This window comes from Phocoena sinus, chromosome 13, assembly GCF_008692025.1.
Source record: "Phocoena sinus isolate mPhoSin1 chromosome 13, mPhoSin1.pri, whole genome shotgun sequence".
NCBI classification, from domain to species: domain Eukaryota; kingdom Metazoa; phylum Chordata; class Mammalia; order Artiodactyla; family Phocoenidae; genus Phocoena; species Phocoena sinus.
The window spans coordinates 87,897,636-87,915,656 of NC_045775.1; the positions used below are offsets into that span (position 1 = coordinate 87,897,636).

The following is an 18,021-nucleotide window of genomic DNA, read 5'->3' on the forward strand; positions in this document are numbered from 1 at the left end:
TTGAAACGAGAGGACCGGAGGGGGAGAGCAGGAGCCAGCCTCTCCTCTCCGCACGCGAGCAGCCAGCATCACCACGCCTTCAAGGACAAAAAAAAGTTTTACTACTCCAAGGGGAGACGAGTGAGCTGCGTTCCTGAGGAGGCGGCGAGAAGCGGCCGGTCGCCGGTCGTCCACGGTTTGGTCCGGAAGAAAGGAGCGGCTGCTTTCTTTGTTGCCTCCAGCGAAACCTCCACTTAGCAGGTGGACCGAGCCCCGCGCCCGGGCAGAGTCCGCGCTCGCCCGAGGACAGGAGGAGGAGCGCGAGCCGGCGCGCCCGGCCAGGAGCCCCGGCGCAGGCCCGCGCCCCGCCCGGCGAGCCCCGCTGGAGCAAGCCGATCGCGCCGGGGCTGGGGGGCGGCCACGACCCCCCCTGAGGGGGGCGGCCACGGAGCGCGCCCCGCCGAGAAGCGAGCCCCCCTCCCCGGAGCGCGGCTCCTGCGGCGGCGGCTGCGGCGGCGGCGGCTGCTGACCAAGGCCGGCCGGCGACCCCCGCGCCCTGCCCAGCGGCCTTGCAGCTGCAGCCGGCGGCCGCGGCTGCGGCGGCGGCGGGGGCGGAGGCGGCGGCGGCGGCGGCGGGGCCGGCGGGGGCCCGGGGCGGGGGCGGAGCGGGGGGAGGCGGGGGGGCGCGGCGGCGGCGGCGGCGGCGGCCGCGGCTGCTGCTGCGGCGGCGGCGGCGGTGGTGGCGGCGGTAGGGTGGCGGGAGCGGAGCGGGATGGCCACGGCGGCCTCTAACCCCTACCTGCCGGGGAACAGCCTGCTAGCGGCCGGCTCCATCGTCCACTCGGACGCGGCGGGGGCCGGCGGCGGCGGCGGCGGGGGCGGCGGCGGCGGCGGCGGCGGCGGCGGGGCGGGCGGCGGCGGCGGCGGCATGCCGCCCGGCAGCGCCGCCGTGACCTCGGGTGCCTACCGGGGGGACCCGGCCTCCGTCAAGATGGTGCAGAGCGACTTCATGCAGGGGGCCATGGCCGCCAGCAACGGCGGCCATATGCTGAGCCACGCGCACCAGTGGGTGACGGCCCTGCCCCACGCCGCCGCCGCCGCCGCGGCTGCCGCCGCCGCCGCCGTGGAGGCGAGCTCGCCGTGGTCCGGCAGCGCCGTGGGAATGGCCGGCAGCCCCCAGCAGCCGCCGCCGCCGCCGCCGCCACCGCCGCCCCAGGGCCCCGACGTGAAGGGCGGCGCGGGGCGCGACGACCTGCACGCGGGCACCGCGCTGCACCACCGCGGGCCGCCGCACCTCGGGCCGCCGCCGCCTCCGCCGCCGCCGCACCAGGGCCACCCCGGGGGCTGGGGGGCCGCCGCCGCCGCCGCCGCCGCTGCCGCCGCCGCCGCCGCCGCCGCGCACCTCCCGTCCATGGCCGGGGGCCAGCAGCCGCCGCCGCAGAGCCTGCTCTACTCGCAGCCCGGGGGCTTCACGGTGAACGGCATGCTGAGCGCGCCCCCGGGGCCGGGCGGTGGAGGCGGCGGCGGCGCGGGCGGCGGCGCCCAGAGCCTGGTGCACCCGGGGCTGGTGCGCGGGGACACTCCCGACCTGGCCGAGCACCACCATCACCACCACCACCACGCGCACGCGCACCCGCCGCACCCGCACCACGCGCAGGGACCCCCGCACCACGGCGGCGGCGGCGGCGCGGGGCCCGGACTCAACAGCCACGACCCGCACTCGGACGAGGACACGCCGACGTCTGACGACCTGGAGCAGTTCGCTAAGCAGTTCAAGCAGCGGCGCATCAAGCTGGGCTTCACGCAGGCCGACGTGGGGCTGGCGCTGGGCACCCTGTACGGCAACGTGTTCTCGCAGACCACCATCTGCCGCTTCGAGGCCCTGCAGCTGAGCTTCAAGAACATGTGCAAGCTCAAGCCGCTGCTGAACAAGTGGCTGGAGGAGGCGGACTCGAGCACCGGCAGCCCCACGAGCATCGACAAGATCGCGGCGCAGGGCCGCAAGCGCAAGAAGCGGACCTCCATCGAGGTGAGCGTCAAGGGCGCGCTCGAGAGCCACTTCCTCAAGTGCCCCAAGCCCTCTGCGCAGGAGATCACCAACCTGGCCGACAGCCTGCAGCTCGAGAAGGAGGTGGTGCGGGTCTGGTTCTGCAACCGGCGCCAGAAGGAGAAGCGCATGACGCCGCCCGGGATCCAGCAGCAGACGCCTGACGACGTCTACTCGCAGGTGGGCACCGTGAGCGCCGACACGCCGCCGCCGCACCACGGGCTGCAGACAAGCGTGCAGTGAAGGCCCGGGCGCAGCGCGGAGTGGGCCGCCGCCGCCGTTGCCGCCGCTGTCACGCCGCCGCCGCCGCCGCCGCCGCGGCCGGGCGGGCCGGGCCGCCTCCCCTCCTCCCAAAGACAGGCCTGCCCGCCCTCGAGGGGAAAGGAGAGGGACGCACCGAGGAGACGTTGTTTGAAGTCCAAGGAAGGAGGGGCGAAACAAACAAACAAAGCCTAGAAATGCCCAGACTGTTTTATATACACGACCGTGGCAAAACCGGAAGAAAAAAGGGGGCGATCGTGAGATCTCGTTTCTACTCTGGTGGGGGTTCGTTTGGGGGCTTCTTTTTAAAGAAGGGTGAAGATGCCTAGCGCCCCAAAACTGCGCTCGCGAGGCTTTTCCCACCCTGAGAAGTCCTACGGGGCGACGGTGGAGAGCACTTAGCACCTGCCTCGTCCTATTCTCTTAAACACAAACAAACAAACATTTGTTGAAAAAAAAGCATCCCCCCTTCCTCCCACCTCCTCCCTCCAAAGGGCCGCCCCCCCCCCACCCTCGCCTCGAGAGATCCACCGAAACTTTGTTTCCTGGGAGCGACCAGAAAGCAGGCAGAGGCACCGGGTTTAATCAGGGGTGACTCTGTGCTCCCGGACCCTGTTATTCTTGTCCATATCAAAGTCATTTGGGGACAAACAAATTGACTATGAAACGGGAAGGAGAAAAAAAAGAACAATCTCTGGAAAACAAGAAATATATATATATACATATATGTATTCACAGCTTCTGAAATTAACAGACTGATAGCAAAGCCAAAAGAAAAAGAATACGTATCCTCAAAGTAACCTTGGAAATAAAAGCATCTCGAAAGAGCAGAGGGATGGGCGAGGGAGCAGGGGATGTCCAGCGGCCAGTGGTAGAGGCCCCGGCGAATCCGGGAGCGGGCGGGCGGACTGGGCGCGGAGCGAGGCCCGGCATCCAACCCCGGCTTATCGGCTGCCGCTCCGATGGGTGGACGACGCCTAAAGATGCCACCGCTAATATTTTTTTTATTAATATTTTTTATTTTTTATTTCTGGACTGACTCAGATCAAGGGATTTAGAAAGACAGCACTTCTCCGGACTCTTCTCCTCAATCCGTTGCCAACTTTGATTGAATGGGTGCTGTGGATGTGATTATATAATACTGCCCTTTCCAAGCAGTGTTTTTGGTAGGTTTTAATAAACAGACTTTTCAAAAGACGGCAATATAGAATTGTTAGATCCGTTGTTGATCTAAAAATATTTGCTTTATATTTTCATTAAATGACTTCTTTTAATATTTTATTCAGAATACTTATGAACTGCTGCAAAACGGTAATTTATTTTTCCCCAGATCTTGTATTACGTGTTTTTTTCAGACGAGCACAAATCAAAATGAAATGAAAATATGGACAGTTGCTAGGTAATAAGGGTATCTTTTGATGTGATCATTTGATTGTAATTTAATTTGAGTAGTGATTCCATAAGAGCTGATCGAGAAAATAAATTTGTTAGAATGAAATAGTCTGTGTCTGATGCATAAACACTGTGTGGGAAGAAAAGAGTCCTTTAGAAAATATTTTTTTACAATGCAAATCCTGAAGGGATAGAGCTGAGGAAGCCGTCTGCTCCATCTAGGGTACATTTGCAAATCTAGAATAAAAGGCAATGACAGAAACCGCTAGTAACTGACCACGTAGTCACTCCTTGTTAGTCTGTTAATTTCACAAAATTTGTCCCTCCCTTAATTTTAGTGGGTGTTTTTAGTGTTTTTAGGTGAGATTGTCTAAATGCTAGTTCTTTTCTCAGAGATACCTGTGTCCTTTATCACCTTTATCAGAATGTTGGACTACATCCCCAGTAAAAACGTGCCAACTGGTTATTAATGGTGAACACAGAGTCCCTCACCACCACCACCAAAGTTTAGCCTCTCTTTTCCCTCTCATCTCCCCTCCCCCATCATATTGCTACATCTCTTTCCTCTTTTTTCTGAAGACTAATAGTGGTAAAGAATAGCTTACAAGTCGATGAAATATTTTTATATCCATTACTTCCCATTAATAACTATATGTAATTAAGTTTAAATTATTAAGCCTTTGGGGGGGTTGTTTTGTTTGTTTTCTCTATAATATGGGAGAATGTAGTTCTAAACCCCTCATTGTGGACCACACTGCATTACCCTCAGTGTGATCACCAGCTCAGACTTAAGATTCCACATTTTTTCTGTGTTTTCCTCTTTCCCCAGTATGATTCTATATTTTCTTTACCGGTGCTGGGGGTTTTCACTTTTTGATCACTCTTTAGATACACCCTGCAGAGCGGTCACATTTATCAAGTTAATGTATCAATATTTACAATGTGGGAAAATGAAAGTGTAATGCGTCAGGTTGTAAGTAACAAGACGCAAAAGGCTCTGCTTCCTTGAGTCCCTTCGTATTGTACTTAAAAAAAGTATTTGGGGGTGATAAAGCAATGATTTTGTAGATTAGTTTCCCCCTGATCTCATTGAGCTGTCACTCACTTTTTGCGTCTTCTCTCATCTTTACTCCCTCTCCCTGTGATATCAATGCAGGGGTTAAAAAACCCGGAAAACTGTGAGAGCAACAAGGAGCAGTTATTTCTTCCAGACAGACCCTGTGTCACTTTCATAAATCAAGCCCAGCCAGATGGCCGTGTATTGGGTTGCATTATTTTAAACACCAAATCGTACTAAAAATCACAATCATTTTGATTTGTGAAATCTGAAAAAGGCCATATTTATTAAACAGAGAGCAGGGAAAAAATGAAAACAAGAAACCACAATTTACTTTTCTTTGCCCTCTCGTTTCCTATTTGTCTTGCTATTGTAATCTCTTTGCCCAGCAAATTTACAACCTGGAGTGGGGGTGTGGTGACAAACTTTATCATTTTTTGAGGGTCTACAGGGGCAAGCACGGAAGGCCTTATTGGAAAGCTGAGGAACCGGTGTGGTGGTTTTCATAGGGTGGATGCTACTGGCGCGTGAGATGAAAACCTATGTTCCCTACAGGACTGGTAGTGGTTGATCAGACAGAGAATGGGTCTATTTCAAATGTTAGGAGGCATTTGCTTACTTGATTTGGCTGACAACAAAAGAACTAACATTGGATTTCACCCTGTTTTCTGTTAAAAAGTAACCTTTGCTGTTTACTTTGGAAGAAGCTCTGATTTAGAGGTAGCAGAGTAACTTAGAGCAGCTGGGAAAGCTGGCCCATTTTATTCCATTATTTTGTATTTTTTTTAAGTGAGCTCATGCTTGCACTCCATATTTTTTTTAAAAAATCAACCCTTTGAATGTATTTACAAAATGAAATTCATGGTTGCAAAACAAGTGAGGGCAGATACAACTGAGAGGTTTTGTGCTAAGGCTTATATTGTTACACATGTAAATAATGAAAATATTGTTATATATCACCAGATCTTTTTAATGAATTTGGTCATTGTGTTCCTTTGTAGCGCAAGTGTCTTGTGCTTCGTCAAGTGTTCGTTTGTTTCCTCCATTTCAGCCCACCCCCTCCTCCCCTTCCAACTCAGAGGAAAGTGACAAAGTTCTGTTCCATCAATCTGGCTAATCCCAAGCTAGGCCCATTTATAGTTTGCAGTCTCCCGTGGCTTCTGATCAGTTGTCCAAGCTACAGCAGTCTCATTCACCCAACCATCTTCCCCTGCAAGTCTGGGCGATAAATCATTCAAGGTGTATTTAAAATAGTCACTTTGTTGTTGTTGCTCTGCCTTTTTTTTTTTTTTTCTTTTTTCTTTAAGTACTTAGCCAAGGACTACTTCTTTGTTCCCAAACCGAACTATTCATTATTGATCTTAAAGATTCCCTTTGCCTCCCTGTAGCCCCCAGTGTACGCTCATTACCATGCTCATAATCTGTTTTGTATGAATGGTTTTCAACATTCAGAGAATAATCGGTTCTAATATTAAATGCAGTCTATGCTATTGATAGTTTTATCGATAAGTGTAATATTTTAAATAATTTTAACAATTAAATTTGTTTTTTAAATTATATATTTGTAAAGTATTTATCCTGTTGGAAGCAACAATATATTGTTGTATTTATTCGTTTATTTTTGTAATAAATGATCAACCTCTTCAAGCTAAATCAAAAATGACACTTTTATATATTTATACAAAATGCATTTTAAGAGATGGCCATATTTGCACCAATTTGTATGTAAATAGAGTAAAGATCCATCATTAACTTGTAGCTTTCAGAACTAAATTGAAGGAAGAAACATTCTCTCCACACTGAGTTTGGTTTGCCCAAGTTCCAGGGTAATTAATCAAACTCTAAAATGGATGCAACAAGTATTGGCACTGGATGCAGACTTGAAATTAATTATTTAGGAGGTGGACCTGGTTTTTTTCAAGGCAGAAGGATAGAAATGAGAGAATCCACTTCTCTCATGGATTGCACGTGGCTGACTGGACCTATTAGAACAGATGCTATGTAGCAGTGATAAAACCTAGTACCTGGCTGTGCTCAGATGTCTGTGGTGGGGAAGGGTGTGGAAGGAGAGTTAAAACTTTGAGGTTATCGGTGACCCAGAAGCAAGGTGATGTGGAAAAAGAGTTGTGCTATGGCTTTTTGAAAAAGTAGACCCTCTTAAAACGGCTCTGAGTGAAGAATGGCTCTCTCCTGGTCCTGTTACAGCAGAAGCAATCAGTGCAGGTGTAGTGATGGTGGTCGTGGTCGTGGTCGTGGTTGTGGTTGAGAGTGATACTTGTAGGAAGTGTAGGGGTCACCTCTCTAGCTTTGCAAATTCTGTAGGTCACTTGGTCATCTCAGTTCCTCAGAGCGGCTGTTCCGAGGGCCCGAAGGTCACCCACGTGACCTCCCGGCTGATGGAGCCCCACCGTGGGCTTGATCTTGATTTCAGTGAGGAAATCGGAGGGCTCTGGGTTTGCCTCCTGGACTTTCCAACCTAGCGAAGGAAGCGGCGGGGAGGCTGGAGGAGACGGGTGTGGGCGGGGCGGCGGAGATAGCAAGAGGGGTACTTGTGTAATCAGATTCTTTGATTCTGTTAGCCTGGCTCATGGCCTATTAATTAGATTACTGTCTCTTTCATTCTTGATTTCACATCCGTGTTTGTTCCTGTCTCCTAAAATGCGGGCGCGAGCGTGGCAAGCAGGAGCCTATGATGTCACTGCCGGCCTGTGGCGGCCGCCTGGCCTTCTGGAGGGCTGTGGGCTGCGTTCTGTATGAGTCGGATCTTCCTTGAGGAAGAGTCCTCCTGGAAGTGACCTCAGAGGGGTCTGGGAAGAGGGCAACCGGCGTGCTCGCGGCGGCCGGGTGTGCGCGCGCTGCGGGCCTGGGGGCGCGGGCGCTGGGAGGGGGGCGGCGCGGGGTCGCGGCCTGGCCCCTCCACCCTGGGGTGCAGACGGCTGGCTCAGGTGCAAGGTCTGCCGCAGGTGGAAGTGGGAGATCGGACGAGAGGGGGAGGGTGGTGCCGGCCTCAGGCCGCAGGCTTCAGACGCCCGCCTCCCTCGGGGATGCGGCGCGGGGCCTGGCGCCCCAGGTGGGGCGGTGGCGCTCGCGGGGCGGGGGAGGGTGGCCCGACCCTGCCCGGCCCGGCTCTGCTCGGCGGCCCGGCCGTAACAGCTGCGGACAGTCCCACAAGCTGTTTTCCTCGTGGCGACCATTCAGCAAAACGCAAGATCCTTTCTCAAAGATTTAAATTTCGCGGATGAATTACCATACACCGGTTGCTTAGCAACTAAATTCAAGCAGGGCTAAGAGTATGCAAGGTTTTTGTATTCTCATTAATAAAAATGCCACTCTGACACAGCAACCCGACTTCGGATCACCGCAACTTCTGTAAAAGCCGTAGGAGAATACAAACCGGCGCTGCCGTTTAATTACAGATCAAAACGGCTTGAAACGCGAGGTTTTGTTCATCTATCTTCCTAAAAGCGATGTAAAAAATAACGGCTTTTCAAGAGCAGTAGTAAATTTTTTTTAATGGAGTTGTCTATCGGGGTTACTGATAATTGTCAACTGAAACTTTTTGAAACAGGTTGAAATATCCCCTTTCATCAGCATTTCTTCTCTGTCCCTCAGCCCCCATCCTCTGCTTCTGCGCTCCGTCCCCAGCCTGATAATAACAATGATTATCATAATTCTGGACCGACTCAGGCCTCGGGAGCCCTAGAGACTAAAGGACAGTTGGCAGAGCAATCGACAAGGCCGGTAGCTGGAGAAAACCTAAGAACCTGAGGAGCGGGCTGCGAACTTGTGGAAGTTTCCGGGTGGGCTGGGGGGCGGCTGAGCCCAGCGCGACTCAGGCTCCGGGCGTCTGGAGACAACTTCTGGGAACACCAGGGTAGAAAGGCCTGTTACCCTCTGCTCCACGTTTGCGGATTTTCCGTCCTGGGGCCCGGCTTGCTCTGCCGGGAATTCGATGACCGTGGAGCTGAGAAAGCTGAGCTCAGGGCCTGCTGACCGACCCTCTCTGGGGCCCACGCCCGAGGGCCCTGGAGGAAAAGTAAAGACGGAGCTGGAGCCCCGGGTCTCCAAGGACCCGGGTAGGGGCCAGAGACCCGGGCCTGGGGCTTCCATCGGGGGCACGGCGTGTCCCTTCCCGAAGGGTGCAGCGCAGGGAGGGGACGCACCGGCTCGGAGCAGGCTCCAGCCCTGGGCTGCAGTCCGAAGAAGGGCGGGGGGGGGGGGGGGGGGGGAGCCGGGAAGCAGGGGTCAGCGGGGCCGGCCTGGGGCACGGGGCGCTGCTTTGTTCGGGATTCGAGCGGAGGCGGGACGGCGGGAGGCCGGCGCTTGGTGGACTTCGGGGCTCCAGGCCCAGCCGTCGCCCCCGGGGGTGGGGGGTGGGGGGACTCGGGCGCCCCACGAACGCTGGGGCGGCCGCGTGTGCCCGGCCGCATCGCGATCCCCGTCCGGGGGCTGCGGGCCGCTGGCCTGCGCGGCGACCCTGAGCGGGCGATGGGCGAATGCGGCCGCAGGGGAGGCGGGTTTGCCAGGCGGCGGGTCGGTGCCCAAGCCGCCCGCCAGCAGGATCGCGCCGGCTTCGCCTCTCAAGCTGCCACAGGCGGCCATGGTCAGCTTTAGAAAGATCCGGGGGCAAAAGTGAAACTCCCCAGATTGATTACAGCAGCATTTCCAGGGAGCCAGCCCCCTTCGCTCGCACTTTGGTAAACGTGAGAACTTAAGAGGTTACTTTTCCCCCGGTCAGCCTGGACGCTTCAAGATCCTGAACACCGCCCCCCAACTGACTCAATTTAACCTGATTTCTTTGTAGTGAATACAAAAAAAAAGAAAAGAAAAGAAAAGAAAAAGAAAGAAACCCAGTGGAAATTAAACCAGAAGTTGAATATTTGTTATATTAAGTGCTCAGAGGCATCAGTTCTCAGGAAAATGTACATAATAAACAGGAAGCCATTTATTTACAAATACAATTGCCCTAGACAAGCCACATTCCATGTACGTAATTCATTAATGGAATTTGCTCCTTCTCCTCCCTTTGGAAAGAGAAATTTTAGCTTTTAAAAATAGCTGTGTCTTGGGGGAGGGGAAGAAGAATGGTTAGTTTACCTGTTCCTAGAAAAAGAAGCAGTGGTGTCCCGGCCAATTCCTGTCTGTGGGGATGTTAAATAGTATAAAATAACCGTTTAAAAGACATGGAGAGGTTTTGTGTGTGTGGTTTTTTTTTTTTTTCCTTTTTACTCTTCAGAAAATAAGTTTGTTGGCAGTGGTTCCTGTCACCAGAGTTGCCCAGGGAAATTGTGCTGGTAACTTAACCCTAGTTGGGGTGTGTGTGAACAAAACTAAAATTTAAATAACTTGAGCTGGCTGGGAATATAGCAGAATTTAACCGTAAACCTCACGTAGTTGCTATAGTTTTAGCAATTTCTGTGGCAATGTGCCTGCTGCCCTCACTCCTTCCTGACAGGAGTCGCCCCTGGGGTGCTGCTGGTTCTTGGCTTTCTTGCCCCCAGTATAAGCATCACTTACCTGGAGAACTTGAGTCTGGTCTTTATTAACTTGGGATGCTCTCTCTAAGTAAGTCCCTTTCCCCTGCGAGTTTCGAGTTGCGAGAGGGGCATTGTTTGGGAGAGAAAGGATGCCCAGGGGAAGGGGGAACCTAGTGTGAGTCTCTGGGCACCCCAGTGAGTAGTGAGTCAACATCAAAAGCACAGGACACACCTGAGGTAGGTTTGGAGCTTCCCGAGGTCCCCAAATGAGACATTTACAGAGGACAAAAAAGAATAACTGTTTTCCACATTTCATTGTTGTAGCTACAAAATAACGGGACGAACACTGAGAGGAAAGAAAACACATCTTTTAATTCAAAAACAAAAACAAAAGGGCAAGGGATGTTTTGACGAAGAGCTTCCTGGGAGATCCAACATTTGTTCTGTCCTGCAGGACTGTGTCCCTCCTGGCAGAAGACAAGCCCATTTAGCCGACTGGGACACTGCACTCTGAAATAGAATAGATACTCATTTCAAAGAGCTCGCCTTGCGCCAGCACTGAAATAAAAGATGCCCAAACCTGTCACCCTCAGTCCACCTAAGTTCAGGCAGGGCAACTTCCAGGTGTGAAGGGGAGCCAGGCAGGGTCCTTCCATTCTGCCCATGCGAGAATCTCGGAGGGAGAGTCTATGCTTCATTTACATTTCCAAGGTTGAAAACTCTCCAGCAGAGTTTTAAAAAAATAAATAAATTAGGTCTAATCGGAAAGATTCGTGTCACCCAGAAACTAACAAAATGAAACTAAATGTCTTACTAGCTTGGTCTTGAGAATCTGTAGGTTACAACAGGGAAACACCCATCAGTAAAGAAAACAACACCTACAAACTCTTTTTAGTTAACGTTTTGGGGGAGAAATCTTTCAAACTTGCTTGGGCCATCCTACTGATTATGCTTTGTACTTCTCCAAGATTTCTTCCAAACAGGGCTTTAAAAAACTGTTTCAAACCTGAGAGATGTCTTTAACTCTTCCAGGAACTATTTAATAGTTGTCCTGGATGTTTTTAACAAGAGAGGGAGGCTAAGCAAATAGCCTTGGGTCCAGTGACATCTTGGGGAGAGGAGGTGGTGGGGACTCAAGGCACACCTAAAATGGGGTTTTTGATTTTCAATGGGGGAGCCTCGCGGGTCAGCACTACTTACTTGGGTACCTGAACTCACAGGCTTTCCTCTATTTATCAAGGAGGAGGGCCTGCAGGTCTGCAGGTGAGGGGGGTGGAAGTGAAGGGAGAGAGACCAGAGGACAGATCAGTTACCTCTCCCTTTGTTCCTGGGCCTTGAACTGGGACTTCAAGAAGGGGGAAGAAAAGCGTTCCCCCCCCCCAGTGAAGCCACCACATCCATTTGCATCACCCTGACACCCCTACCCCAGCCAAAAAGCCAAGTGCTGGCTGATTGGGAGCAAATTGGTAACCCGAGGAATCCCTGTGTGAGTGTGTTACGTAACATACAGAACTTTCTGCGAGGAGAGGTGCTCACACTTGATTTTTCTCCAAATGTCTATGTGCAGGCATAAAGGCCTAGAAGGAAGCAATGGAGACAAATTAAATAGCTTTAATTTAAAAACACTAGGGAGAAATGGGAAATGTGTGGCCACATACGACGACGGACGCAAGCCTGTGTGTATGGGAACAGTCATTATCTGTACCTCCTGTTTGCCAGAGTATCCTTTAAACACCCTGCATCTAGCTGTACTTTGGCTAAAAGAGGAGTTGTACCTCATTTGGGGGCTGGGAGAGGGCCACCCTACCCGGGAGTACCGGGCCCTGGTGGCCCTGTTGCCAGTAGGAGTCAAGTTAGTTCACGGCCGTGTCATCCTTAACCTGCTCTTTTCGTCTGAATCCTCAAATTCTTACCGTGGGAGGGCAGGTTACCCCCTACCCATGGCCCTGCTGTGCGCACCCCGATCGCCCCGGCCTGTGGCCAGAAAGCTGCTCTCTCACCGGCAGCAGGAGGCCGCCGCCGCCGCAGCCCGAGGTCACATTCAGAAACCCTGTTCTGGGAGAACCTCGCCCCAAAGGCAAAGGCGGTGCAAACCGTGTTCATTTGCCCCAAGCGCGAAGGGGAGATGTAACCGAGGGACGAGCATTTTGCAGGAGGGGATCTGGAGCGGGGCAGTTGATCCGGGCAGGTTCCCTGCGCCAGGCCCTCTCTGCAGGGGTTGTGGGGGGGGGCCGGGGGGTGATGGGGGTGGAAGGGCCCGGGAGAGGGAGCTGCCGAAGGCGCGCAGGCTGACAAAGCTGGAACAAAGGCTTCGCGCAAAAGTAGTACCAAGGATCTTTAAATCATCACACACCTTACAGGCGTGTCCCCAGCTCCCGGGACGGAGAGTCCGTTGATCGTCCCCCCGGGCTCCGCGGACGTGCCCGGGCTGTCAATGGTGCGGGGCTGGCTGCCGGGCGTCGCAGCCTCGGCCCCGCGCTCCGCCGCGAGCGAGGGCGCGTGGCTGGTCCCCCGGCGGCCCGGTGAGGCGCTGGTCCCGTTGGGCAACACGCGTCGCCCCCGGTTGGCCCCGGGAAGGTGGTGGGGCTGCGGTCCGGCCCGGCGGTGCCAGGGTGCCCGGCGGTGCCAGGGTGCCCGGCGGTGCCTGGGTGCCCGGCGGTGAGGCCTAGAGCACTGCGCACGCCTCCCTGTCTCCCCGCCCGGCCAGAGCCGAGCGCTGGAGAAGGGAGCTCGTGGGGTTGGCGGCGTCTGAGTCACCAGGGCCTTGGCAAGGAAAGCAAGCGGTACGCGGTGGCAAGGACGCCCCCAGGACGCGCTGCTGGGGCGCTCACGGAGGCAGGTGGGCCTTTCCCAAGGCCTCGGCCTGGGCCCTGCGCCCAGTTCCTCGGCCCCTGCAGCCCGCGCCCCGCACGCCGCCGCCACCGAGCCCTAGCGGTGACCCTGCGCCCCAGCGCAGCCTGGGCCGCCAGCTGCCGGGTGGGATTACGTGGGTAGGAGTTGCGCCCTAGCCCCGGGATCGGGCAAAGTTGCGACCAGCGCAGGGGAGTGGGTGCCTGGAGAGCGGGAGCACCTCAAAGACCCGTGCCTTCCCCCTAACTGCCCCCGCTGGGTTCCAAGGCTCCCAGGGCACTACCCACGTTTCCCTGGGAACTCGGGGGCCCAGGAGTGGGGTTCAGTGAGACAGGCGAGAAGCGAGAAGCTCAGGGTCCGAGTTCAGGACCCGAAGTAGGTGGAGGAACGCATCAGGCAGAGGTGTCCCTCCACCCGTGGGTGGATGAGGACAAAGTGAGTGACGGGGACAAAACCTTGGGAGAGAGGTAGAAGCGGGTATAATATGTGGTCAGTGACTCTCCTCGGAGGTGTTTCCTTTCTTTAATTCAACCCAGGGGGAGGCCCTGCGAATGGCTGACGACCTGGGCATCCAGCTGCCAGCACCCACCCCTCCAGGCCTCCCAGCCCCCTGAGCTGCCCAGAGCAGGAGGTCTGCCGAAGGTGGCTCCAGCCCTCGGGCCAGGCCTCCGGACGCCTCCCACTACGCCTTCCTCCTGCTGGCCTGGGCTGGGCCGGGGCTTCGACCCCACAAATGGCCCCTGCGGAGGGGCCTGCTCGGAAATTCCACGCAGTCAGCCCAGCCTGAGTGACACTAGCTCCTACCCCCGGCTACACGCAAGTGCAAATGAGATGCATTTTGGCTGATCAGTCCACTGTATTTTCTGCAACTTAACGTGTCTGCGTCTTGTCAACTCCTCTAGTTGGGAAGAATAGCAGAAATTTTTAAAGAGAATTTCTTGTGTGTGTGTGTGGTTTCCAACTACAATTCCATCCAGGGAGATGGGTGGGAGTGGAGACAAGGAGGCTTGCTGACATGAACAACATGATATAAACCCTCCTGAAGGGCAACTTTAAGCCACAAAGAAAGGAAAAAGAGGTGGGGGGGTGTTGCGGTTGCTGACTAGAGACCTGGGTGAAACTTAGGTGCATCTGGCTGAGGAAAGTGTCAAGCTCTAAGTTTTCTTTTTGAGAACAAAATTCATTTGTACTTACTTGGGTGGAGGGGACGGATCAGACTCCTTCCCCCAGCTAACCTGACATCTTGAACAGTGCGTTTGGGCTACTTAATGGGGGTGAGTGGGATCCACAGGGGAGGTGGGGAGAAGTTTGCTGACACCACAGAGGTCCTATCTGGGTAAAGCGTTTGCTGTCCTCTGTATGTCAATTTCCAAACCAGGTGTAAGTAAATTGAGGAAACGCCTCCAATTCTCACCAGATCCGCCCCACCCCGCGTCTCCTGGGAAAGCAAGTCCTCTCAGACCTTGATGATGTGGGCCTTCTGTAAGGTAAGGCGAGGGACCAAATGGCCTCTGGTATTCTGCCCCCAGCCACCTTGGAGGGCTCCCAGGGCCCTAGAACCCTGGTAGGACACAGGGCCAGCTCCAGCCTCCACGCCTTCCCCTCTTCACAGGTATTTGCAGTCTCAGGCTTGTCTGCAGCTGACCCAAGGAAGCGGAACAGCAGAATTTCGGAGCCCTGGCCCTCTCCCTGCCACCAGACTCAGTGGTGGGCAGGGCCCAGACTGCCCCGAGTTACGGGAGCTGCGTGCTGGCCTCTAGCCCCCTCTTCCCTGGGATTCTCAGGGTCAGCAGGGAATTTGTTGTTGAGTATGGAACTGTCGTGTTAAGCCTCTGGGGTGGCCGCCCTCTCCAAGGAGCTGTAGCAGGACTCTCAGGACTACAGGGTCTTATGTGGACTGCTGACAGCCTGAGCCAGGCAAAAGGAGCCACTGGCAAGAGCATACCCCAGGCCCACTTCATTCAGGTGAGGTTTGGGGACTTGCCAGGTGTCCAAGATGAGCCTGCACCATCCAGTTACCTGTGGAGGACCCCTTCTCTGCTGTACTCCTTGGCTGAGGTGTGAGGTACCCTCACGGCAGGGCAATTAACTCTAACAAAACAGAATGGGGTAGGGTCAAGTGTTTCACCTGGAGAGCGGGGCGGGGAGGGGCCCACCCAGCACTCTGAAACCATCCAACCATTCACGCTCCTTTAGCAGAGGACTTTACTGGTCGCAAGCAGCTCAGGTTTCTGCCGTGAAGCCTGGGCATTTCCATACCAGCCTGGTAAATACATCAGAACCAGATGTGCGCTGCTGCTCTGGCTTCCACCAGGAGCCAGCAAGGTGCTGGGGAGATGTCCTGAGCACATTCACTGCCCCAGCTCACCCAGTGTCCTGACAGGCTGGCAGGAAGGGCTGAACGCTGGGGAACGAGCAGAGGTGACCCGACACCTCCGACAGCCCCGTGGCTGAGCCTGCCTGCGTCATGGTGGCTGGCCAGGGCCCCTGCAAGCTGCCCTCCCTTCTCACTGTGGACTCCCAGTGGCGATGTATTCCCTCCCTCCCTCCCTGCCACCTCCTCCCATCCCAGAACTGAGCCTGGATTTCCGTTTGGGGTGAGAAGCGGTGTCAAGAAAGAGGCAAGGGGGGCTGGTGAACCACCTTCAGCCTCAGTAGCCTTTACACCAACAGATGAGTCTCACTAACCTTTTCTTTTGAACAGTCACTCAGCCTGTGACAGGCTAAAACCATGTGAACCCATGAGCAAAAAGAAAATCTTTTTTCAGACCAAGTTCCTTATTTCTCCTTTGCTCCCTGAGTTCACCAGCCCTCACTTCCCCAGTTCCCAGCCTTCCCGATATCCATGAGTCCAGCTGAAGATTTAAAACACTTGTTTCTTAAAATCTTCCAGGGCTCTCAGTATTACCAGAGTAACTGGAGAGAGAATGCACCCTCCCTTCCAATCCCCCCACGACCGAATTCTGCATCCAAACCAAATCACCACCACCATCAATTACACTTCGCGTAACTTGACGCAGCCAGGAGTGAAGACTCCGTTATTTACCAGAAGTAGAAATCAACTTTACTGAAAGAAAGAAATTCCACCTTGACCATGGGATACCTACTGGAGAGCTCTTTGAGAACTTCATCCGTCTTCTTACCTCCTTTACGGGGGTGGAATGCTATAAAAATCTGGGGTAGCAGAAATTTGAAACAGCGTGGTTTGGAGTCCTCAACTCCAATCATTAGTAATACAGTCATTAATTAATAGTCATTAATAGTCATTATTGGCACTTAATTGCTTGGCCTGATGGCTGCTTTAGTTATGACCCGATTTAGTTTCCTGGAGAAGTAGAGGTGGTCCAGGATCAGTGAAGGGAAGCCATTTGCAGGCAACTTTTTCCAGCAGAAGGGAAAGTACTTTTGATATACTTGCAGACATGTGTCTCACACATTTTTTCCCCTGCCTTTTGTAAACTAAGAATAAACATTACAGATCTGGGTTTTAATTTATCCAGATGGGATCATAAAGTACCTAGGAGATTTCATAGATATGTGTGTGTATATATATATATATATATACACACTCACACTACAGAATATATATACACACTATTTCATATATATTTCATATATATACAAACACGATAGAATATATATACACACTATAGAATGTATGTATACATAAACGCACACCTTAGAGTTAAGGACACAAAGGCTGTTCACACTGAAAGGTGGAAAAGAAACTCAATACCAAAGCAGAAAGAACTGAACCGCCAGCGGAATCGAGTAGCTGAGCAAGTTCACTTTATTCCTTCGCAGGAAGAGGGTCAGCGGCGGCGAGGGAAAGTTGCCCCGGGTCTTTGCAGAGGGACACGGCTGCGAGGCGCGCCAGACCTTCCCACCAGCGGCCGCCTGGGCTCCAGGCTTCGCGACCCCTCGTCCCTTATCACCTCCCCATCCCCCCACCCACCCACACACACACACACACACACACACACACACACGCTCCTCTCTGCCGGGGTCTCCGTATCCACCTGGCTCCCCAGTTCAGAACCCAGCCAGCCGGAGGCCTGCCTCTGCCAGGCGGCCCTCCCCCTCCGCCGCCGGGCCGGCTGCCCGCTCCCCGCGCTCTGGACTCACCCGGCGCGGTCCTTCCATCCACTGCGCACACAAACAGGAAACCGGCCTCAGTCGGGGCAACTGAATTTGAAACCGCACTTGGTCGATACCATCAAAGACAAGAGCGTACACTTGGGGCTCAGAGCTCCCGAGCCCGCTTCTAGCAGAAAACCGGGTACGGGGCGGGGCGGGGTGGGGGAAGGCGGCCGGGGCCAAAATCGTCCTTCCGACCGCGCCGCCCGCTTTCTTAAGGAAATGAACGCGACGGGCCGCGCGCCCCAGCCCGGCTCTCGCCCCCGGCCCACCGGCCCCCGGTCCCCGTCGCGGCTGCGGGGACCCGGGCACGGGGCTCGCGTCCGCCCCGCCGGCCCGGGCCCGGCATTAAATATTCATAGAGATCGCTACTTTCTTAAAGGAGAACCCACCGCGCGGGAAAGTTCACAGCCAAGTGTAGGCACAAAGGAAGGTCTCGCTGCTGCGTGTTCCGGGTCTGGGAGACGCACCCCTTTCCGCGGCGGGGCCCGCGCAGGCGACATAAGGAGGAGCCTAAGGGACGGGAGAGCGTGATCAAGTCACTTTTCTTGGAGAGGGTGGAAGGGGAGCCGAACTTCGTGGCGGAAGGAAAGCTCGCTCTCTGATCCCCGAACAGTTACTTAGAAATTAACCGTCGCGTTTTACGCCCCAGAGTCCCAGGAGCTTTTTTCTTTTTTTAAGGAGGCTGCTTGAGCTTCACCCGGGCTCCACCCGCATCGGGGACAGCAAGAAAGTTTGCCCCGTGTTGTTGGAAACGCGAGCGCCCACGAAGTTTATTAAACCCCGTACCGAACCACAATTTCAGCGGAACGGTTCAAACA

General features: G+C 54.6%; 1 protein-coding gene and 1 long non-coding RNA gene across 2 annotated transcripts; one reads left to right on the forward strand and one right to left on the reverse strand.

Moving 5' to 3' along the window:
• The first annotated feature begins 751 nt into the window (after nt 1-751).
• Nucleotides 752-6,293, forward strand: POU3F3 (POU class 3 homeobox 3). The gene has a single exon (XM_032653188.1). It carries the CDS (start codon nt 752-754, stop codon nt 2,267-2,269), a length of 1,518 nt encoding a protein of 505 aa, XP_032509079.1. The 3' UTR covers nt 2,270-6,293.
• Nucleotides 6,294-10,560: 4,267 nt separating this feature from the next.
• LOC116764511 lies at nt 10,561-17,572 on the reverse strand. Its single transcript, XR_004352914.1, has 3 exons — nt 17,189-17,572; nt 11,722-11,790; nt 10,561-10,723 (listed from the first exon to the last, which is right to left on the reverse strand). It is a non-coding gene; the product is annotated as an uncharacterized LOC116764511 (long non-coding RNA).
• Between the last annotated feature and the right edge of the window lie 449 nt (nt 17,573-18,021).

Bases quoted from the DNA above. Each gene is read 5' to 3' on its own strand.
- POU3F3 (XM_032653188.1), top strand. From the start codon at position 752: ATGGCCACGGCGGCCTCTAACCCCTACCTGCCGGGGAACAGCCTGCTA.